Below are 25787 nucleotides of genomic sequence, written 5' to 3'. Positions count from 1 at the left end.
GGATTCATGCTTCTCATGTGGCCTGGGGAAGCCACACAAGAGGCATGAATGATAGGAATGGCTGTAGTTCCTCCCCACTCAAAAGCAGCTCCATTGTATACCTGGGCCAAGGGAGTGGCCTCTACTAGTCTAAGGATGCTCTGCTCTGATCTTACTTCTGTTTACTGAAGAATAAACAGAAAATCTAATGTTATCTTTAATGAAAGATATTACAAATTTGATGCTGAATTTTGCTGATAATACAGGCTACAATACTAGTCCATAGACAGACATATTGTAGCCTATAACTGTAAATTGTTAGACGACAAGTGATTATTAAAAAATTAGAGTTGAGGGTTAGTAATATTTAAAACCAAATATATAATACTAGCTCAAAGACTAGTATTCTAGCCTACAACTATAAGTCATTAGAAGACAAAGTGATTATTAAAAAATTAAGTTATATAATTCATTTCTGATACTCATGAACTATGTGGTGTGGCTATCAAATAATGAGATTGTGAGTGCAGGCTACCACTACACACCAAGCACCACTGCTTGAAAAACAAAGGCACAGCAGTTGACTGTGAATCTTTCCCTAGTTGTCTGGCAAATCACATTCCAGTGCACTTGCTTTGCAGTAAGACAGGTTTTCATTACTTTGTGTTTTTGCAGTATGCCAGAAAAATGGCAGCAAAAGATTTGAACAATTAATCAACCTCAAATTTTCAACAAAACTAAAGAATGAGAGGACATTGATTAGAAGTAATCACCATTAAGCATTAGAATGGTTGCATCAGAACTCAATATGGACAAAGAAATAGTTAGACAAATTTTAACTGAAAAATTTAGCCATGAAAAAAGAGTGTGCCAAGATAAGTCAAAAATTATGAACAAAGGTCAAACAATGAGAAGACTCCAAGTTTGTGAAGATGTTTGAAAATGATGCAAGAAAGCAAGCTTATATAGCATCAGCCAAAAGGAAAAAAATAATAAACCTTCCACCTATCCATCCCATCCAATAGTTTGCCTAATTCTTCCTTGAATTTATTCAAGCTATCCACTTCTACAACAACAACAGATGGAAATTTGTTCCAGCATTCAACCACCCACTAGCTAAAGGCAAACCTCCACACATCTATTCTGCAATCATCCTTCCTCAATTTGAATTTATGCTCCCTCATGTGCATAGTCTGAGCAAGAGGAAGCATACCATCAGCATCGAGCTTGATTAATCCATACAAAGCCTTAAACATCTCAATCAGATCACCTTGCAGGTGCCTAGTCTCCAGATGCTGCATTTATAGAACTGAAGCCTTTCCTTAGTAAGAGCACCACTTTGTTCCCCTTACCAATCTCGTTGCCATTCTCCGTACTCATTCCAGCAGCTCTACATCCTTCCTAAAATGAGGCCTCCAGACCTGTATGCAGCACTCAAGATTTAGCCTGACCACTGCCTTGTACAATGGGATAATAACCTCCTTATTCCTGTAACAAAATTTCTATATATCATTGACAAAACCCCAATAAGCTGTCCTGTCTGCTCAGAGAACTTCATATCTGACTGAACAATTACCCAGAGGTCTTTTCCATTTTCCGCTACCCTGAGTGCAGTATCACATATTTGGTACATTACTCTGGGGTTACTGCTACCCATATGCAGTACTTTTGTTAATTAACAAATAGTCATTTGTTAATGTTAAACTTCAATTTCCATTTCTCAGTCCATCTGTCTAATTTTTCTAGATCTTGTTTCTGCTTGAACAAGCATTTGTGTCAGCCAGACAACAGCAGCCTTCACATTAAGATGGATAAGTAACTGTCAGTATTGCGTTTGTATTTTGCAGAATAAAATAATTAATTGTTTAAAATTTAAACCATTCTACCAAATTTCAGTTTGAAATTTAAATTTTAAACAATATCATTATGCTTGAACCGGGACTTAAATAGCATCAATGTGTTTGGGGGCTAGTCATGTTTTCAAACTAACAATGGGGATCCACAGATGCCTAAAGGTTAAGGACCCTTGTTGTAAAGTATGCCTGTGGATCTGCTCCAAATATCTGTTGCACACAGATAATAAAACTAACATGAATATTTTGAGGAATAGTATCTTCATTTAATGTTTTCTTTCAGTTAGCCAGAAAGTATTACTGGTAAATTAATATAATCCTAAGGAGTGAAATGAAAAAAAAAAAAAAAAAAAAAAAAAAAAAAACAAAATTGGAAAATTAAACTACAGAAATTGCAGAAAGTACAGTTAGTTCAGAATGTATTATAACTATATCTTTATTTCGATTTTTTTCCCATTACACACTTTTTATGAAGCTATAAGTTTTTATGAAGGTATACAGGTTGCATAATTTAAAAGTTGTATTAAGTCATATTAAAAATATAGCTCGATATAACTTTCTATAGTTTTCATTTTCTGTATTTGTTTTTTACCTTGTATCTGTTTTTGTATCTAATTGGATATTAGTACTCATCCAGCATCCAGAAAAATTTACTTTGTACTACTTACTTGAATATCTGTAACTCCAACTGCTTCTTTTATTTGGTCAAAGGCATCTTTAAAGAAGTCTAGTTCCTTTTCCTGTTCTTCTTGCATATGCCTTAATTTTTCTGCCATACTTGGACTGTCGGATATTAATGGTGTTACTCGCTAAGGGGGAGAAAAGGAATATATAGACACAATCAAAATCAAAATGAAATAATTAAAGTAATACTTAAAAAATTAAGTAATGAAAATGTATACTACTGTATGAAACAATTGTTTAGAAATAGGTATTCTTTCCTTTGTTTAAGCTAAAATCAAACTTAATAAATCTTGGAAATTTCACTATTGTGTTCCTGATGCTCAATGAGGTATGTACAAGTGACTTTAAACCATACATAAAACTACATGATGTATGGACAACAATTGTGTTTAGCTTGCCAGTTAGTATTAAGTTTGCATAATTCTGGTTATATGTAATACCTTTGGCTGTGAGAAAATAATTATTTTTAAAAAAATTGTGTAGAAAATGGAATTTCCTTTCATTACTTTCTACAATCTAATTTTGGATTATCAGTGTGTTGCACCTGGCCTGGCCTTGAGGGGGAGATGGATGTCCTCAGGTATCCTGGACCAGCTGGACAAAAGGACATCCTGAAGTTTGGCAATGAAGAAAGGTACTGCTGTGGGCTGATGGATTTGTCAGCCAGGGGGAGCACACGAAATGCTTGGACATGATCCTTGAACTATTCCTGCACAATGCGAGTCTTGTGACATGGGGTGTTATTTTGTTGAAAGAATCCAGTGCCATCTAAGGTTAAACTTGGTCCAAAACAATGATGAGGCAAAATCTGGTGGTGAGGGTGGCATGTTTAATGGGGATGAGGAGATCCAGTGATGTCTATGAAAACATCTCCCAAACCATGATACTACTGCTGCTGGCCTGTTTTTGTCCAACTCACCACCCAGTCTTTGAAGCTGTTCAACTGCTCGCTGTTGAATATGCACTCATTCATTGGCATGATGGAGCTAGAATCTTGATTCATCAGACCAGGCAACTCTTTTCCAGTAGTCCAATGTCCAAGGATGCTCTCATGACCACTGTAGGCAGGAGTGCCAGTGATGGTTGTTCAACGTGGGCACATTAACAAGTTGCTTACTCTGTAGGCCTATCAAGCATCCACTGGATGGTGCACTTGGAAATGTTTTTCTGTGCACCCTGGTTGTAGTCTGCTGTTAATTGAGGGATTGTGAACTGTCTGTTGTTCTGGATAGCACTTGTCAACTGCTGTTCACCTTGACTGTCAACCAGTGGTGGTCTCCCCATCCTAGCGTGTTGGGTGGTTGTGTGTCCCACTTTGGACCATTCCTGTCACACCTTCACACTATAGCAGCCCTAAAACAGTCAACAATACCTGCAGTTTCTGAGATGCTGGCATCTGCCATCCTAGCACCACAAATCATTTCCCATTCAAATTCAGTCAGGGCTTTTGCTTTCCCCATTAAACAGGCTTCTACTGAAAAACTGACAGGCATTACCTGTGCCATTGCTATACATGCTATGCTGGTCAGTGATACCACTCCTAGATGATATGAGATGCACCTACTCATGGTAACAGGGGTGGCCATAATGTTTTGGCTCATGAGTGTATTTTATACTATAACTGAAAGGCACTTATGAATGCCACATGAAGTATGACACAGAACCACAGCTGACGACTGCTTTGCTAAAAAGTTGGTAAAATCGCCACCCTCCCCACGCGGAGTGGAACAGATCTGAGTTCGAGCCTCGACAACGACCTGAGAAATTTTTATGGGCCTTTTCACTATAATTTCATTCCATCAGGTACCACCAAGGCCTGTGTTACCTGATGGAATGAAATTATAGTGAATGAATTCTTTATATTTTATTTTTATTCTATATTATTTGATTTTTTGATATATTTTTCTAAAATTTTGCACCATTAGAAATCACTAGCTGCAAAAGAGGCAAGAATATCTTAACGAGCTTTATTTAGTAAGTGCCTTCCAAATATCCATTCTGATTTAAATGCTGTATAGTATAAAATACAAAGTTAATTCTGGATCAATAATAATAAAAAAAATGGATCATTAGGATTAAAATAAAGGATTTCATGCCAACAAATGATACACAAATTACCTTGGTATTAGAAGGTATAATACGAAAATATCAATACTGTTTTCTTTTTAAAATTGCTTGTGCCTATAAACAGTCATTCTACAGGGTTGGCCAAAAGAAATTATCTATTTTAAAAGTAGTGCCATTTTGTAGAGAGTTGCAGTAAGGGGACTGTGGTTTGTGTCTTGGAGTACTCACAGGTCTATAATTACTTCGTCAGCCTTTGATCCTCTTTGTGAATTGGAGTCACATTTGCACACATCCAGTCTATGGGTACCTCCCTTGAATCCAAAGAAGCTCTCATAATTATGGCTAAGGGTTTGCTTACTTCCTTTGCTGCCTAATTTAATATAACTGGATAGATCCCATCCACCCCGGGTGCCTTTTTTATGTTTATCCTCAACAATTTCTCCTCCACTTTCCTCTTAGTTATTACAAAATTATCTAGCTCACTGCCAGACTTTACTTCACCTCTGGCATTCCCCTTCCTGAATAACTCTGGGAGTATATGATGAAAGCCTTGTCGATCAATTCGGCCCTGGAGAGATTGTGCAATGCTCAAGGGGTAAAATTTTTCTCAGCCTGGTCTGTGCTTGTTAACAGGAGAGACTGCTTCTATAGGGATGGGATACACTTAAATAGAAAGGGTGCAAGAATATTTGCTGTTGCTATCGAGGCAGAGTTAGGAGGGTTGGAAAACTGCTAGCTTGGGTGGATACACGGACTAACAGATTAACAGTAGCTGCTGGCAGAGGTAAAAGTGATTCTTGCACTACTTCTATTGAAATGCAATTGGGCAGCAGCCTGGAAAGCAAGGCAATGGGAATTTCCAGGACTGCTGGGAGTCATAGTGGAACAAGTAAATACATGGGCTGTGTTAGGGTAACTAAGAGTAGAAACAGGCATACTTACATGTACACCAATGCTAGGAGTATATTTAATAAATTCGATGAGCTTGAAGTGCTATTCAAGACATCAAAGGCAGATATTGTTGGGATATCAGAGACATTGTGTCACACAGACATAAGAAATGCAGAACTGGAATTTGGGGAGTACAATGTGTACAGAAAGGACAGACAGGACAGGAGGAGTTATGCTGTTAGTTAAGGAACACATAAAATCTAAGGAGGTGCATCCAATTGATGTTGGTGGACAATGCAATGTTGAGTCTGTTTGGTGTGACATAAGCACTGGGAAAGGAAAATGAGAGTAGGTGTGTGTTATAGGCCTAATGATTCTGATGAGTATAATGAGCAATTATGCAGAGAAATAGAGTGGGTCAGTAAATTTGTTATTCGGTTTTTAGGAGCATTAGCAACTAAGGCCATTTTGCTCCGGGAATATGCGGTGGTCATTCCCTGACCTTTCCGCATCCTCCGTATTTGGTGGGCACGGCCAGTAAATTAGAGTGTCTTATAATGGGGGATTTTAATTTCCCATATATTGACTGGAATTTGTGGGTTGGTCACTCACACACTAGCAAGGCTTTTGTGGATTTATTGGATGATTGTTTTTTACAGCAGCATGTTTGAGAGGCAACCAGATGGAATAATTCTCTGACCTGATTACCAGTAGTGATTCTTCATGCATCAAGAATCTGCAGATAAAGGAACCACTAGGTGGCAGTGATCAGTGTGCTGAAGTGGGATTTACTCAAAGAGGTAACTACCATCAAGGGTAAAGGGAAGGGTTTTGCTTTCGTAAAGGTGACTACGGTGGTCTGAGACAGTATTTAAATTCTATACGGTAGGATCAACTGATGTTAAGAACAGCAAATTCAAAATGGGAAGCATTCAAAGAATTAATGTTGGAAGCCACTAGGCTTTTCATACCAACAAAGAGATATTGTTCAAGATTTACGCCTAAATGGATGTCAGATGAACTAATTAGACATGGGACAGAGAAGAAAAATGCATGGGATACATATAAATTAACATGTGACACAGAAGCCTATGATAGATATAAGCTGGTCTGTAACCAAGAACTGTTGATGATCCTGCTCAGGTAGCTAACAAACTGAATGAATATTTTGCATCGACATTCACACATGAGGAGTTATTCAGGGAGGGGAATGCCACAGGTGTATTCTACTCTGGCAGTAAGCTAGATAATCTTGTAATAACTGAGAGTAAAGCGGAGGAGAAATTGTTGAAGATAAACACAAGAAAGGCACCTGGGGTGGATGGAATCTATCCAGTTATATTAAAGGAGGCGGAAAAGGAAGTAAGCAAACCCTTAGTCATAATTATGAGAGCTTCCCTGGACTCAGGGGAGGTACCCATGGACTGGAGATGTGAAAATGTGACCCCAATCCACAAAGGAGGATCAAAGGGAGACACAGGTAATTACAGACCTGTTAGTTTAACTTCTGTTCCAGGGAAATTAATGAAGGCACTGGTTAAAGAAGCATTGCAGGATCATCTAGACAAGACTTCAGTTATAGCTCGGACACAGAATGGGTTTGTTAAGGGGAAGTCTTGTCTGACTAATTTGATTGGATAATATGATGTAGTCACAAAGGAACTGGATCCAAAGAATAACTTTGATATCATATATTTGAATCTTAGAAAATCCTTTGATACTGTTGCACATGGAAGACTGCTGCACAAATTGGAGTAGTGTGGCATTGGAGGCAAATTGCTGCTATGGATAAAGTGGGAGAGGACAGAGAGTGGTAATCAATGGACACTGCTCTTCATGGACTAATGTTATTAATGCAGTCCCTCAGGGTTCAGTGTTGGGTCCATTGTTGTTTTCTGTATTTATAAATGATATTGATGATGCTATATCAGGCTTAATGTTCAAGTTTGCAGATGTTACGGTGTTTGGCAGGGGTGTTAATGACACTAACGACAGTACACTGCTGCAACAGGATCTAGAAAAGTTGAGCAGATGGGCTGAGAGGTGGCAAATGAAGTTTAACATTGACAAATGTAAAGTACTACATATGGGAAGCAGTAATCCCAGAGTAACGTATCAACTCTGTGGTACCACACTGACAGTGGTAGAGAATGAAAAGGACCTGGGGGTAATTGTGAGGCAGATATGAAGTTTTCTGGGCAGTGCAGATGGTCTGCAAGAGTAGCTCATGGTGTCTTGTGAATGATATAGAGGACTTTTTCTAGCAGGGATAAGGAGGTGATTATCCCCTTGTATAAGGCAATGGTCAGGCCACACCTTGAGTACTGTATACAGGTCTGGAGACCTCATTTTAAGAAGGTGGTAGAGCTGTTGAAATGAGTACAGAGAAGGGCAACAAGATTAGTGAATGGAACAAAGGGTTGCTCTTACAAAGAAAGGCTTAAGTTTTGCAAATTACAGTGTCTGGAGACTAGGCACCTGCGAGGTGATCTGATTGAGGTGTATAAAGCCTTGAATGGTTTGAGCATGCTCAATGCTGATGGGATTCTTCCTCTTGCTCAGAATAATGAGAGGGCATAAATTTAAACTGAGGAAAGATGATTGTAGGATAGATGTGGGGAGGTTTGCCTTTAGCCAGCGGGTGGTTAATTGCTGGAACAAACTTCCATCTGTCGTAGAAGTTGGTAGCCTATATAGATTCAAGGCAGAACTTGACAAACATTTGGAGCGAGTGGATGGGTGAAACAAGGGTTTTTTTTTTTGGCTGATGCTATATAAGCTTGCTTTCTTGCTTTACTATAAGCCATTTCACACCACATTGATTCCATATATACATTACCTTGATCTGATTTAGGGGATATCCTTGCTGCCTTCAGGCAGTTTTTGACAGGATGCATCACTTCCCACCCCTCTGTCCCATCTCTTGAGGCCTAACTCTCCTGAACACAATAAAAACTGAAATTCTTCATCTTGTATCTCTGAATAGCACCATATCTCAGTAAGCCCAATTACATCAGCATTAGTTGACTTGATCAAAAGCTCAAATTCGTTTAATTTGTGTACAGTATTTCTTGCCTTTATTGTATGGACAGATTAAGTTTTGTACTTATTGCTTTTGACAACCCTGATGCATGCCTTATAATTACTTTAAGTGTTTTTGCATTTGGGTCTTATTTTACTGGCGGATTTTGCTTCTACACTTCTTCACAGTTTCCCTCGGTGTTTAGAGTAATCACTGGTTGCACCCAAGTGCCCTCAAAAAGGGTGCATGTGTAATTTTGCCACATGCCATTGCTGAGTCAATCATGTACCAACTTCTCTAATCCTTGAAGTAGCAGTTTCTCTGAACCCTTAATACCTCCTCAGTGGCATTAGTGAAAACCTTTGCACCTCCTCTGTTTAAGGTAATGCCATCTTTTCAAAATAAATTCAGTCTATGGATCATGCCAAGAAAAATTCCATGCTTTACTTTAGCCTTGCAGAGTCCCTCAGACTCAGAGTTAATCCACAAGACTTTCATCATGAAATCCCTCCTGTCATATCTGAGTAGATTTGCAGATGAAAAACATTTTGTCCTGTACACTTTTTTTTAACATGACCTTATATTTAGTCATCTGTTTGTTTAGGCTTTAAATCATTAGTTTCCACATGTGTTACTATACACCCACTAGAACCATTACAAGTTGATAAATTATTATATCATCAGTTTTGGCACCCAGTAGATATACTCTGGTTCTATGCCATCTGTCTTTTTTAACGATTATATTCTCTATATCCCATACAGTAAGTCCCCCAGTTAAGGTTAACTCCTGTGGAACCAAAGCATTCTGTACTGGTCAAGCTATTTCTGGGGCCAGATTTGGGAGTATGTCATCTTATGTATCATCAGATACTTGAGTCTCTGATGAGCCATCAGAATGAATCATTTGATGAATTTGAGGTATTGCTCAAAACATCAAAGGCAGATATTGTTGGGATATCAGATTCATGGTGTCATACAGATATAAGGAATACAGAACTGGACTTTGGGGAGTACAATATGTACAGAAAGGATAGACAGGATAGGAAGGGAGGAGGGGTTATGCTATTAGTTAAGAAACACATAGAATCCAAGGAAGTGAAGCCAGTCGACATCGCTGGACAGTGCAGTGTCGAGTCAGTTTGGTGTGACATAAGCATTGTGAGATCAAAATTGAGAGTAGGAGTGTGCTATAGGCCTAATGACTCTGATGAGTATAATAAGAAACTGTACAGGGAAATAGAGTGGGCCAGTAAATCAGAGAGTCTTGTAATGGGGGGGGGGTTTAATTTCCCAGATAATGACTGGAATTTATGGGTTGGTCACTCACACCCTAGCCAGGCTTTTGTGGATTTATTGGATGATTGTTTTCTACATCAGCATGTTCGTGAGGCAACAAGAGGGACCAATACTCTTGATCTGATTATCAGTAGTGATTCTTCATGCATTAAGAATCTGCAGATAAAGGAACCACTAGGTGGCAGTGATCATGTGCTGAAGTGGAATTTACTCAAAAAGGTAACTACCATCAGGGGTAAAGGGAAGGGTTTTTGCTTTTGTCAAGGTGACTACGATGGTCTGAGACAGCATTTAAATTCTATACAGTGGAACCAATTGATGATGTTACCAACAGCAAATTCAAAATGGGAAGCATTCAAAGAACTTATCTTGGAAGCTACTAGGCTTTACATACCAACTAAGAAATATTGTTCAAGGTTTAGGCCTAAATGGAGGTCAGATGAACTAATGAGACATATGGCAGAGAAGAAAAATGCATGGGATACATATAAATTAATAGACATGGAAGCCTATGATAGATATAAGCTGGTCTATAACCAAGTCACAAAGGAGATTAGGCAGGCAAAGGCAGATTATGAGAAATCCTTGGCAAAGGATGCAAAGAAAAACAGAAAAGAGTTCTTTACCTATGTAAACTCTAGAAGGAAAGGGATGAATCATATTGGTCCACTAGATATTGATGGTTCAACTGTCGATTTTTAGTAAAGGGAAGATAATAGTTTAGTATGGGCTAAATCATTCCAAGGGGTATGACAAAAATTGCTTTAGGCAGAGCAAATTGGAAAAGTAAGTACGATTATCTTATTATGGGTGACTTCAACTTGCCTCATGGAATGGGATATGTGGACAAAAAATATTTTATACAGGGCAACAGTTTTTTGAACAAACTGGATGATTGCTACCTTATTCCAGCAGGTCCAAGAGAGTAAAAGGGGCTATAACATCCTAGATCTGCTTCTCACTAAGGAACTTAACTGTATAAAAAACTTGAGAGTGGGAGATGGAGTACCAATATCAGACAATGACTACATAACCATTAAAGAAACATATGTGGTCAAAGGTAAAGGCAAGAGTTTCAATTTCAAGAGAGGACAATACTGTATGGAGTCAGATACAAATACGCTGTAGGAAACAGTCAAGGTATTTATCCTCAAAGTCATAAATATATTTGTACCAATGGTCAGGTTCCATAAACATAAGATGCCAAAATAGATGACAGGTGAGGTTAGGAGTTTAACTGAGCTAAAGAGACAATCATGGGGCAGCTACAGACAATCATAGCATGCTGATTTATATAAGCATTACAATAAAATATAAATATATAATAAAGCCACTAATGTGGTGGGACAGGTAAAAGCTGGTTACAAGAAAGCACTTAGCAAAGAGAGCTAAAAATGAGGATTGGGAGTTCTTTTCATATGTGAATATAAAAAAAGAAGAAAGTAAATCAAATATCCTTCTTAACTGGTTGCAATAGAAGGTCCACAGAAAGCCCAGTTTAAATTGCAAATGAGTTGAACAGATACTGCTCAACGAGAAGTATCTGTTCTTATAATTTTTATAAATGATACTGACAAAGGGTATCCCAGGGACACCGTTGAAGTTTGCTGATGATCTGAAAGTGAGAAGGGTGGTTAACAATTCAAGCCAGGCCAGGTTGCTTCAAAAAGAATTGAATCAGTTGCATATATGGCCCAAAAAATGGCAATAGAGTTTAATTCTTCTAAATGTAAGGTTATGCATTTGCAGAACAGAAATCCTGGAGTCACATATAAGCTAGGGAAAGGGAAGCTAAAAGTGCTTCAAGTTGGAAAAGACATAGATGTTATAATTTAATCTGGTATGAAATTTTCCATGCAGTGTAAACAGGTGACTACAAAGGCCCCTAGTATCTTGTCCATGATTTATAGGACCTTTGACAGTAGGGAGAAGGACACCATTATCCCTCTATACAATGCTGTATTCAGGTCCGGAGATTGCACCTAAAAAAGACAGAACTACTGGAGAGAGTTCAAAGAATTACTAGTAAGCAACCAGATTAGTGATAAGTTCAATTGATGTACATGTTAGTTAGTTATTTGGTTTTAAGGAGCATTAGCAACTAAGGACATATTGCTCCGGGGATATGCGGTGGTCATTCCCTGACCTTTCTGCATCCTCCGTATTTGGTGGTCACGGGCTTGAATCCCGGTCTAATCAAGAAGCGTGTGCTATGCACTGCTGCTCCTGCCCACCTGGCTACGGAGGTGCCGATGTACACGTGAAGAAGGCTTAGAAGTTGTGGGCTACAAAGTTAAAAAACTAGACATCTAAAGGGGAAATCCAATTGAGATGCCAAAGGGGCTGAGTAAAATGAATGAAGAAGGTCTGTTCCTCTCACAGATGTGAGGAGCAAGAGGGAAAACAATATAAAATATCAGGGAATAACAGACGACTGGATCTCATTAAGTTCACCTATGGGCAGTGAGCTTTGTCGAACACTGGAATAAACTGCTTCCCAATATCGTAGAGGGAGTTGGTATGACTAAATTCAGAGCCGAGTTTGATGATTACCTTGTGAGAATGAAAATAGTATGAATTTTCTGTTTTATTTTATTATTATTCTGGTTATTTTATTATTTTTTTGGCTGATGCAAGAATGTCCACTTCCTTGCATCATTTGGCCTTATACATGTTAATAAAAAAACATAATTGACATTATTATTAACTTGCTCAAACAAATGCAAGTAGGGAATGGATTCGATCTGCACATAGCTTGAGCAAATTAAGATTACTACTGAGTGCACTGATCTTATATTGTAGAAGGCCCCTTACCATGAGTTGTCCCAGCACTGCACTATGAACTTTAAATTAAAAAACAAACAGTACTCCATGGATAAGTGTATTGCTATTTATTTAAAATTAATGCTATTCCTTAGTTTTGACCCTTTCTGGGATTTTACTGGTGGGCACACAGTCACTGTAAGTGAATGACTTGACAAACTGTTGATAAGAAATATCCATATGTGAGATGCTTAATGGTGTAGAAAGTTTTAAAAGCTCAAAAAATTTAGGGCAAAGGTCTTCTGCTATGAGTGCTATAAAACAATGGTAAAGTATGGCATTGCCTTGATCAACATGCAGTATTGAACAAACTAAGTTTACTACTGAGAGTATCGATCATATATTATTGAGGGTCTTCACCACAAGTTATCACAATATTAAACTTAGTATTGCCACAGTATTGCACTTATATATTTTATATAACTATATTATACTGTATATAATGCTAGCATATGTTACTTAAGGAATAATAATTAAATATGCATTTAGTTTGTTTACTTTTTTCCCTGTTATTTCAGTGTCAGTCTGTGCCAGTTGCCTTTGCTCCATAACTTGATTGAATTCATATACCACTTTATCTCTCTGCTGACGAGAGCCAATAGCTTCCATTTCTACTTCAGATAACACTGTTCGCGCTGATTCTCTTGCTACTTGTGCTTTTTCTTTAGATGCTAAAAGGCTCTCAATTTCTGACTGCTGTTGGTGAAACTGATCTTCCAGTTCATTAAGCTGCCTGGGGAGTGTTATGAGTTCCTGTTTAAAAGAAATGAGAGCACAAAAATAAAATTAATATATTAGTGTAGTAATAAAATTTCAGCCATTCTCTCTCTCTTTGATGGAGAATACTACTTGATATATGTCTATGATAAAACTAATGAAGTCTCAATATAAAAATCAACTGTTCATGTTTAATATAATGCAGATCAGCACATTCCATTGAATTTCCAGATTTATGCAAGTTTAGCAAAGTTTAGCAATGTTTTCAAAATGAATTTGGGTCTAGGATAGGTGGATGGTATAAGTCACTGCATACTCAAGAAAAATTCAGTATGTATGGAAGCATTTGTTTAAAATATAAAAAATAAAAATAAAAATGCAATCTGTCGTTCTTAATCATTTGGTTTAAAATCAACATTAATGTACCTAGTGCCAGAACTAGGTATTTTTGCATCCAGGGCAAAATACTAAATATGTATTTTGTCCTGGATGCAAAATCCCCAGTTATAGAATGCCTCTAGCTGTTATGTCCCCAACCTTGCTGAGACTGGAGTAAGTGCCCCATCTGCCCTTCCCCTGTTCTGGCATTAAATATACCTAATGATGCAGAAATTGTGGCTGACCAGGCTAGCCAGGTGGGTAAAGTGCCTGCCTGGCAACTTTACCCACCGCGGGTTCGAATCCTGTCTCAGGCTTGGATCAGAGTAAAAATGCAAAAACTTTGGGAGGTGCATTATGGCCACAGAAGCCGATGTGCCAACAACAAAAAAAAACAAAAAAAAACAGAAATTGTGCAACTGTATCTAAATAAACTTCAGACCTTGTATATACATACAATAACAACAGAAGATCAGTATTCTGTAATGAGCTTTAATCCTTCTTAAGTGAGAATCCTGCAGTGGTTCACATATGAAACACCTAGATAGCTATGTCAATAAATACAATATACAAGTATGGATTTCAAAAAATTTCCACGAAATCAGTGAAATAACCTTTTTTTATCCTCAGTGTTACAATCACTCTTTAACTGCTGTTAGTAGGCGCTGTTTCATCTCTTTGTCTTTGACAGAGAGCAGCCAGTCCAGCCGCTAGAAACTGGACTGATCTAAAATTCTACATGATTCTGAAATGATTCAAGATTCTGTAGAATTTGGTAGAATGGTAGAACTGCAGGGTTCCAGGTGAGTAATGATCAGATCCCAATGATTCTTGATATGATAAATAATAATCACTATCTGCAACTTCTCCACAGTGATATTTTTTCTGTTTATTTGAGAATTTAAAATAAATTTGGAGAATTTTTTCACTATGATGAAGCAGATCTATACTTTGAATGCAGAATTGGATTGCCTTCAAAAACATTTCGTCATTGCATAATAACGAATCAATGTCCTGATTTATTCTAATATGAAATGTCCAGGATACCTTATTTGTTCAATCCAATCAATTCTTGTAATCAAGGGTGGATCCAACTTTTGTATTTTTTGGGATAATAGCAATGGCAAATTAAGCCTTTAGCTGTTATGTCCCTGTTATATACATAGGACAGTAGGCACCTGCGAGGTGATCTGATTGAGGTTTATAAGGCCTTGAATGGCTTCAGCAAGCTGAATGCTGATGGGATTCTTCCTCTTGCTCAGATTAAGAACCTGAGGAGACACAGATTCAAATTGAGGAAAGAGTTGTAGAATAAATGTCTGAAATTTGCCTTTAGCCAGCGGGTAGTTGATTGGTGGAACAGACCTTTTTTTCTTTTTATTTTTGCTGATGCTTCATAAGCTTTCTTTCTTGCATCGTATGCCTCTACTAATGCTAATGCTAAAGCTAAAGCTTTTATATTTAGAAGGGGAGTGGAAATAGCATAGAAAATTGTTTTGTTTATAGAAAATGCTGAAGCAGAATATGAAAGCAACAAATCCAGAGGTGATTGTTTTCTCTACAACAATGGCTATAAACACACAAACTAAAATGTAGTGGGTCATTTTTCCTCACCTTCATTATAGTTTTGATTTGTGACCTTTGACTTCCAATCTGTTTTCACCACTGAAAGAGCACTTAGATAATAGAGACAAAAAAAAGGCAAAAAATTGCAATGGCAATTCTATTTTGTGGTGTTTACTGTATAATTTAGAAATAAAATAAAAAGTCCAGGTCACAACTGAACTCTTCTCATACTTTGGAAAATTTACATCACACACAATGGTCTCTAATATATAATTATAGTCTTTAATTTTTTACCTCAACTAATAAATCCTGAATTGCTTTGTATTTCCTTTGTACATGCTCTGCTTCATTTATTTTCATCTGTACCTTTTGGAAATCATTTTCTAGTTCTCGGAGTTGCTGAAAGATAATTTCTCCTAAATATTTCAGGTGAAATTTATTCAATGGCATTTTTAGTTGAAATTAAACAGTATTTATAGAAAGGTATAGATGAAGTCTAAATATATATCCTTATCATAATGTTGTAATTTGAATCATATGATGAGCATGTATTATTATGAAAAATCTAAATGTCTCCATGTACTGCCTGTATTTATGAAATTAATTTCCTAAATTTTAACACTACTCAACAAATATTCTGGGAAAATGTAATATGCATATCAATATCAACATATTTAAAATTTTCGCTTTGAATCATTTGTTGTCTAGTTATTTAAGCAATAAATTATTTTTTATATTGCAAATGATATATATTATTCTCTCAAAAGTATTCCAATATTATTCTCTCAAAAGTATTTGCAGTAATGTTGTAATATGTGAGCTCACCTTGCCCAAATGACAATACTGGTTTTTTTTTGGTTGTTTCAAATTAACAGCCATCTGAAATGTGGCACTATTCCTCTTCTGATATAGTTACTGCACAAGTGGGCTGCATTGGTTTTACTATACACCCGCAGCTCAACTTATTCTAAACATATTCTGTGGATCAGCAGTTTGAGATAGTCAAGCAAATCATGGAACCTTGTTTTCCTCAAACCAGATATGAACAAACCTGACTTTTCTGTACAGGGCATCATCATACTCAAACAAGAAAGGCACATTTTCACAGAACTGGTAGAGTCTGGATATAACGAAGCTGCCCAGACTGTAAATATATGATTCAGCATTATAGTGCTGAGGGTTCTCAGCACTACAAGCAACTGTCCTGGCCATATGAGCTATAAAAATAACCCCACATCACAACACTCTTTTCTCCAAACTTTATTGCTGGGACAATAAGCTACAACAGGCAGGTAGTATTTTCTTGGCATTCTCCAAACCAAAAGTTAATCACAGACCTGAATACTGTGAAATGACTTTATAGGATCTCTTCTCTATTGTTACAGAGTCCACGAGTAATGGGTGATACACCACACCAAAAAAATTTGACATTTTTTTGGTGTAACACAAATTTAGGTGATGCCAAGCCCAAGCAACTCAGGCATCGCATGCACTTATGGACAGTATTACTGCCATGCAAAGCACTAATATCACTTTTGTAGCAACAGCTTCAAAGATGATATAGCTAACTTTTTTAATTCATTGATCCCAATTTATCAATTTTCTTGGTTCACTTGATTGTGGATTAACCACTGCCTTACCCTCAGTCTTCCATCATTTCACATATACTATATTATCTTCAAACGGCAAAAATGGGTTTACTGTGGCATATTTTAGCAATTACTAACATGCTAATGGTTTTCTGGGAGATGGGGACATGACACAATGATGATTATGATGATATATGTTATTGACAGTAAATGAATAAATATTATAAAACACAGTATTTTGTACAATTTATTCAGGCTCTTGGGAAAACGGGCCAAATGTATGTTACTGGATCTACCACTGACTCACATTGGATGCTACTAATATATCTGATGCTTGCTTCTCATTTATACCCTGTTTCTTATTTGCATATGCCAAGTTTGCATTCATTAACTTCAGAGAGGTGTTCAAATACTTTTGAGAAGATAAAGCATATTCAAAGATTCCCATTTGCTAACTGACATAAGAACAAATAATCTACAATATAATCAAAAGGATAATTAGGACAATTTATTATAAACTTAAAAACTTGAAGCCCTGGTACTTTCAATTCCTGCTTATCTCAAATAAGGTGAAATACAGCAAATGATATCTATTATGGCAGAGAAATCAAAATGAATTTCTTTGCTGAAACCAATGATGCTATTAAAGGCAAGGGTGAAACTTTCTATCAAGACTTAAAAGAAAGGAAGTTAACATAAGTCTGTCAGATTTCGGCACTTCATGCTACGATATCCTGGTTGGCTAATACTAACGAGAACTCATTAGCAATTTATATCATATTTTTACAACTCATTATCATTCTTTCACAACACATAGATAGATGCATGTGTGCATCTATGTGTTGTTTAGTTATTTTTTGCTATTTTGCTACAAGAAGCAGTGATCAACAGGAATGGTGCTTCTCAGTACCTGTCCATATCATGAGGAGGCAGTATGTATACAACTATACATGTGCTACATCCTCATCATAGGACTTATGAGAGAATAGGGATACAGAGGCCACAACTGCAAGTTCCAGCAATCCTATACCCCTGGGAGCTTAAATTGAAAGCACCAACAGTCTTGCTTCAAGAGGCTAGTGAGATCCCATCCTCAAAGGAGCAGGCCAGCTGGGGGGGGAGGAAGGGAAAGAGAATAGGTCATCACAGTAAAGGACACTATATGTGTAGTGCAGGAGACAGGTCCAGGAGTGAGGATCAGTAGTCTAGTCAGGTGTCTAATTCAGAAGAGAAGTTGGTCCATAAGTACACTGTCTTGAAGAGTTTGAATTTGGTAAATCTTCAAAAGTAGTTACTGTATAATCAGAAAGTCTTCTTCTTTGGCTGTTTTCAGAGGAGTAGTTTCTAAGTACAGAAGTGAGTTCCAATGATAAGGTAAGAAGTTATAAGGTAATTTCATTTACACTTGACTGCAAAATATTCCATAAGTTTAAGAAATAGGGATGGAAGATGTAGATGGTGGTGCAGACAACAATGGCTTTTTTTTGTGAAAATATCTAATGCAAAGTTTTGAAAAACCTGGAAGGAACTTACACTGCTCATAAGCACAGTTTCATTTCTCTCAGCAAAATCACACGATTTTAATGTTGATCTCGATTCATTGTAACTGGGGGCAGTAATTAATGATATTTGCCCAACTTTCTTAAGAATCAGAGGTATAGAAATTTTAGTAAACAAGGTGAAACTGAAATAACTTTGAGTTATATAGCCATGGACAGTAATTAAGTAGGATGAATAGAAACTAGGGTTAAATTATCTCTTAATCTCTCATTTGGTGGTAAAGGTGATAAAGATGTAGGATACGATTATTGTTATATTTCCTGTAAGGCTGGTGTCCCATCCAGTTCACCAGATATTTAGCAATCTATTTCATGTACAGAATTCTATCTGTTTAATGTCTGCATCTAATTACTTGTTATGCCTATATATTTCTATACGAATTCTATGCTTTAATCTATAGTAGAAACCTTTGCATACACCAGGTGGTGGTCCAGAGGTAGTACTCCTACTATGATCTGCAATGCAGTAGAGGATACTGTACTGAATGACCAGAGCACAGATCTTTGAAGTACAGCCAATTCAGCTTGGAATTTGATGTTCGTTGGCCTATGGAACCATGCATGTTGCTTGTCATGGTTCCATAGACCAACACAGCTTTACAGTATAAAGAAAGAGCTTTCCTACTTACACTCCATTCTTGTTTGGTAATTTAATTATGGAAATGGCAAAACTTTATTTTGGAAGTCAGCTAGTTAACATGAGCCATAAAATTCATCTAGTCACCACAATAATTCCAAGGTATCTAAGCTGGTGAATTAAAGGGATGGAAAGCCATTCCAAATTTTAATGGTGGGAGGCTTCCCATAAATTTTGCTCAAAAAACCCCCATTATTTTGGTCCTGGAGGGAGATCTACTCAACTCACTGGTGATAGTCCAATTCAATCAGTTCACACAAGACCAGATTTGTACAAAACTCAAAGCCCACTCAAGATTTACCAGCAAAAACAAGCATTAGGTCATCAGTGTATGATACTGCATGTATTTTGTCAAAATCATAGAGAAGCCAACTATCTAGGACTATGTTCCAAATGATGAGCCCTGAAGACAGACAGAACAGAACCTTGGGAACAAGATTCCGTTTTATCTGTTACCAGAACCCTCTGGAGACTGTTCTAGTAACAGACTGCTGTTTTGATATAATTTTAATATTTCTACATTGAAAGTAACTTTTAGTAAGACAGTAAAAATGTTACTAGAAGTAGAAATATAGAGTGGTTGGCCTAATCTGTCAAGGGAACTCTCCCACTAAGGAGAATCAAATGCATCCTTGAACTCTTTGAAAATGGCTAGTTCATACTTAGCATGAGAAGTGTTAATATGAAAAGTAAGATCCACAAGGGCATCTTCACATGATTTTCCTTTACTGAACCCAACTAGCAAGGAGAATTTAAATTATTTATTTCATAAAGAGATTTGCAAGTCTTGTTGTAATTAGTCTTTCAAACAGTTTAACCAAATTTTATGGGTTTATAAACATTTGGATCTGTAACTGGTTTTCCTGGTTTATGTAGGATATTGATAAACGCAGTTCCCCTATATCTGAGAAGATACCTTCAGCGAGATGTTTTTGGATAACTTCGGTAAAATATCAGGCATAATTTTGAATAACTTGATAATAAATACATTTTCAAGTACTGTGTTGGAAATTATAGATTTTAATTTGTTTATTTTGAAGAGCTCTGTATTCTCAGAAGTAAAATACAATGAATTATCATTTCTGATAAGTCAGTGGAGGGCTCATCAGGAGGAGGGAGCCTGTAGTATTTATTGAGTCCAGCTGAATGTTTTTAGTTTCATTATGGTTGTGGTTGTTAATTACAATATTGTAGACCCCAGTTGAGTGAATTTCATTTTTACTTATCTTTTATACTAATGGATCTGATTTACCAACTGTTAAGACAAGATTTTTAAATTGTGAGCATCTGGTTTGCAACAGCCTTAATGCACTCTCTTTTTAATTTGCAATATGTATTTTTAAGGCTGTTAACATCAGGATCTGGCCAATAACTTCACTGGAAGTTCATGCATACTTGATGCATTTGTTTACACAGATTGGAAAGCTCCTCTGTCCACCAAGCAATGGTTTAGCGATAACTTACCTTCTTTTTTAGTTGAACAGATTGTGGCCTTTAAGAGGGCATTATGTCCCATTATGTCCATAAGAGGCAAGCTCAGAGGCAGAGAGAGAGAGAGAGAGAGAGAGAGAGAGAGAGAGAGAGAGAGAGAGAGAGAGAGAGAATCAAGGGAAGAGGAGATATCAGGAGAGAAATTTTTTTTGGACAGACGAACAGTTGAGTATCTACTAATATCATGGGGGGGGGGTAATGTTGACTATGCTGATTATGGATTTTTAGATTATGTACCAAAATAAAATCTTTGAGTAATCTTTCTCAATTGCTTATTGAATTACTATAACATAGTTAAGCCATTGAGTGTTCACATCCATTGTGATTAAAACATTGGCAGCTCCAAGGGTTTTAAAAACTTCATCAAGATACTTATATAATGTCTTAGATCAATGTTCATTCAGTTCAGCCACTCACTTCTTAGTGAACAAGCTGGAATGTTATGGGATTTATAAAAAGATGCATAACTGCTCTTTGGCCATCTTCAAAATTGGCCTTCGTTGTAATAAGAAGGTGCTCTTTTTCCCTCCTGCATCATTCATTTTGGAGTTCTTCAGGAAACATTTTTAGAAATTAACTAGAGTAGATTCAGCCCCCATTTATTCTCTAAAAAATATTACTTTATCACCTTTTTCAGAACAAGATGAAAGGTTCAAGTTGTTGTAATCAGGAATTATTTTTGTGACAAAACCATACAAAGGAATGGAACCATAATGTCTCTAGCTGATTTCTTTAAACAGCCATATCAACATCTTTGTCTGCAGATCTCTAAGCTTCACAAAATCTCCTCTTGAATATGTAGCCTAGGTTTGGTTCCTCACACCTCCCCCCACCCCCCAAATCTATGAACTGAAAATAAAAAGTGAGAAAGTTTGACAAATATATTTGTTATAGAAACAATATTGGTTATCACTAAGCAGATTATCTCTCTCTTTTTCATTCTTTCAATCCATACAAATAACACAATGCAACACACAGGCCATGAATGGAAGACCTTTCATAATATTTGATAAATAATATCTTCATAATATTTGATAAATAATATCTCACTGAACATTCTACATACTATGCTCAACCTTTTCTTCTTTATGTTCTTATTTATACTTCAGCATGACCACTAGGTTAGAAGAGTTTACAATAAATTATTTTGTCAGTGAATACAATTAACCATATTCAGCAGTCAGATAGGCTTGAACCATAGCCCATTCAAATGTGCATGCATTACTGCACTCTTGTGCCTGATCACTTGGCTGTGTTGGGCCTAATCTTGTGAATCAGTCAAAATTGGGTATCATAGCTCTCATGACGTTCTATACAGATTGCTGAAAATTTCATTACATTAGATTACTGAAATGGCCATTCAGTGATCTGATGGAAGGAGTAAACCAGAATTAATTCTGGGATCCCTGTCATATTGCTAAACAGTTTATACGTGATCATTAACAACCGTATAAAACCAGCCATTGGACCTTCTCGAGTTCTCCTGTAGTGGTAGACCTGATAACATACTAGTTCTGCCAATGATTCTATAATTCTATAATGTTTTGAATCTTTATATTTTCAAACTGGCAATATTATTCAATTGTGATACACTAACTCAAAGAAACAGCTAAGGCAGCCTATTTCAAGATGGACTTTCTCCTCTGTGCTACTTATGAATTGCTACATGTTACCATATCTTTATTGACTGGCAGACTGTGTCATTTATTTTTATTTTTTCACCATATTTATGCTTTTCTGATATAACATAATCTGTATATAAATTTTTTTTGTCAATAATTATAACTTACCAATGTAATATATAATGTATAATGGCAATCCATTTTTTTGTAATCCATAATCAGGATTTGTGTCTGTTGAGTTACAACTATAAATATAAATCCTAACATATAAAATTCATAAAAATGAAAATACTTTTTTTTTTTTTTTTCAGTCAACATTACTGAAGAATTATTTAAATATTACTGACACAACTGAAAAGAGTTTACATAACAATGAAAAAGGTTTCTATACTACCTTGGCACTAGCACTTTCAGATGGATCTGATGTGGCTGCTCGAATGCAAGTATTTACCATGTCTTCATACTGTGCTTTGGTGTCAGCCAAAATTTTACCCTTCAAATTTATTTCATGATAGAGTGCATCACGTTTCTTGCATAAGTCAAATACTTTGCCTTCTAAGATTTCTACTGCATTCTATGCAACAACAACAAAAAAAAAAAAAAAGAGAGAAAAATATTAGACATTACCAAAATAAAAATTAATAACAGTCAATGCTAACTTAAACTCATTCCTCTTTAAATGAAAGTTTCTGATACACTCTTCAAAGTCTCAAAAACCTGATACATTTTTAATCAGGTTTCTAGTATATCTCAAAATATTTGACTTCACTAAAACACACTAATATGATCTCTAAATGATATCACGATATCATGTAAACAATATCAATTAAAAGAACATTATACTATCAACCAATTAAAAGAACATTATACTACACATTACATAAGAAACAATATTTTACACCAACATTTCAAAGATGATTACACATCTGGTGAACAGGAAGAAAACAGTTACATGAAAATGCTGCACTGCACTGCAGGTGGGGGGTTTGTTATATATCATCAAAATGGTTTGTTATATAACATCAAACAGATGTTATATAATAAACAGGTGTTTTTCATAAAAAAAAAAAAGAAAAGAAACTTGAATTGGAGTATTTCAGTATATAATAATGGGAAGGAGGATAAAAGTGTTGTCACAAGTTGTTATGGAGGAGAAAATGTTCTGAAATGCATACATCAAATTACATTTATTGAAAAAGGCAAAGTTTATATGGCCTCATGATATACTGATTGCCACATGTCAAAATGAATAGATTTTATAACTGGAAAAATATATACATGACAAATTTCAGCCAGCTAGGTTAAGCTACTTTTGAATTTTAATCAGATGCACACACAAACTTTGTTTTTTTAATACCTGATACTAATGAAACTTATTCTTTTATGCTCAGACATGTGACTGTGCACTGTACAGATTAATCTCAGCTGAGTGGTTATACAGCTGTCATTCTTTGTCATATATGATAGTCTGGGATAATCTCACCACCGGTAACGATTCTACTCAAAAATGTTGGGTCATTGTCAAAGAAGACAATCAGATTCTAGCATTGGCAATGTGCTTTCAGAATGAACTTATGCAGAAGTAAAAGACTAGGACACTAAACCACTGTCATGATGTAATTAATTTTTTTTACTTATATGTACACAGTGTGCCAACTAAATAATGAGACTGACGCTACTACAAAAAAAAGAATAACACTAACGGCAAAGTAAGGTTATATATTTTTGGAGTAATCACCTCTGATGTGTACACACTGTTTACATCTTTTATACAAGTTTTGAAAACACTTCTGGAACTCCTCTTCTGGTACCACTTTCAGCTGGTCGGTCACTGCAGCCTGGATATCCTCTATCATTCTGTATCATGTTCCTTTCATGGCTGTTTTAATTTTGGGGAACAAAAAGTAATCTATGGGAGCCAAATCAGGAGCAAATTAGGGGATGTTGGATGACTGGAATCGACTTTTTTTGCCAAAAATTGCTTGATGTTGATGGCACAATGTGCGGGTGCATTGTCATGCAACAGCAACCAATTTTTGGAGTTGAACATTTTGCGTCTCACTTGATGAATTCGATCCCACAACCTCTTCAACACCTCCTCAGAACTTTTTCGTGACTGTTGTCCCTTGAGGCACAAATTCTCAATGGATAATGCCTTTGATATCAAAGAAGACGATCAACATGGTTTTCACTTGCGATTTTTCTAACCACACTTTTTTCTGAAGGGGAGAGGATGACTAATGCCATTCTGAACTCTAATGTTTTGTCTCTGGATCATATTGAAATACCCAACTCTCACCACCGGTAAAGATTCTACTCAAAAATGTTGGGTTATTGTCACCACACAATCAAATCGATGCAACACTTGACTCTCTTTTCTTGTTGCTTGAAACTCAATGAATGCAGTACAAAATGGGAACAAAATTTTCTCTTACCCAGATCTTCTTTTAGAATTTCTTGTCCTTATTGTTACTGATCATCTCAGCAAGCAACCTCGTTGAAATTGACCTTTGTGACAATCTCCAATGTTTGAACAGAGATCGGTCAGCCAGGTCGGGGATCATCCTCTAACAACTCATGTCTTTTACAAAAACGAGACACCATTCAAACACTCTTGGTCAAGACAAACATTCATCAGCATAAACTTTTTTTTTAAATCATCAAAAGTTTCCGTATCACTTTTCCCCAATTTACAATAAAATCTGATAACTGCACTTTGCTCCATTTTCAATTTTCAGACGACATGCACAAAACTACTATTACTTTTTCCATCATAAATCATGAACTACTGACCAGACAAGTTTCAACTTGCACTCGTTGGAAAGAGCACACTCTAGCAGATCTAATTATGTACTATTTTGGCCTCTTTCATTAATATTAAATGCAGAGTGCATGCAGTCTCATTATTAAATTGGCACACTGTGTATATTACTACTATTGATTTTGGCATGAAAAATTAGCTTTATATAAATAACAAAAATCAGATAACTACAAACAACAGTGACAATAATCAAAAGATTACTTTTCCTGATCTCCCCTTCATTATTCCAATTTCTCTAGTATGCTTGCGAAATGCTTTTTTAATAATTCGTTCATCACCCTGCAAAAAAAATATTTGGATTTTTACAAAATATTAACTGTAAAAATAAGAAAAAAGTTTCCTAAAGGACTTTCAGCAATGCTGTGTAAAAACTTTCCCGTAACCATCTGCAACTGTCATATCACTCATCTGCAAGAAGAATGACACAACCCAATTGCAATTGATTGCAGTGCACCATCTAAAACAAATTTATTTTTTGTTTTAGATTGGTGCACTGCAAGTGTAGCCTACAGAGACATTATTGCTTTCTACTGTCCATTATTAGAGTTTTATTTGTGGCAATTTTTTGATAAAAATATGCCTTTTATGTAATTTACTGCATTGTAAAACTTTAAGATTTTTTGAATTGTCTTCTTGTGGATGAGTGATATGGCTAGTTGCTCAAATTGCATAATGTTTATTCCTAATTGTTTTTTCTAAATATGATTGGCAGCTGCTGCCGGTCATGGTTAGAAAAAAATAAGGAAAAAACCTAATGAACTTTAAAAAAAAATTTATATGATGTAAACTTTT

General features: G+C 36.2%; 1 protein-coding gene across 1 annotated transcript in view; it reads right to left on the bottom strand.

Annotated features, from left to right (window-relative positions):
• The window catches only part of CCDC151 (Coiled-coil domain containing protein 151), an 80958-nt gene that overhangs the window by 33714 nt on the left and 21457 nt on the right, over positions 1-25787 (bottom strand). Inside the window, exons 4-8 of the mRNA XM_090369932.1 lie at positions 25197-25274; positions 22569-22748; positions 15571-15675; positions 13114-13368; positions 2501-2641 (exon numbers count right to left, since the gene is read on the bottom strand). Of these exons, the coding sequence (XP_090226058.1) occupies positions 2501-2641; positions 13114-13368; positions 15571-15675; positions 22569-22748; positions 25197-25274 (759 nt within the window). The remainder of the gene's footprint in view (positions 1-2500; positions 2642-13113; positions 13369-15570; positions 15676-22568; positions 22749-25196; positions 25275-25787) is intronic.

Source organism: Mastigoproctus giganteus, chromosome 3 (assembly GCF_048544385.1).
Source record: "Mastigoproctus giganteus isolate SK-2022 chromosome 3, ASM4854438v1, whole genome shotgun sequence".
Classification (NCBI taxonomy): domain Eukaryota; kingdom Metazoa; phylum Arthropoda; class Arachnida; order Uropygi; family Thelyphonidae; genus Mastigoproctus; species Mastigoproctus giganteus.
The sequence above is the reverse complement of the archived record's forward strand: the minus strand, read 5'-3'. Positions and strand labels throughout refer to the sequence as shown.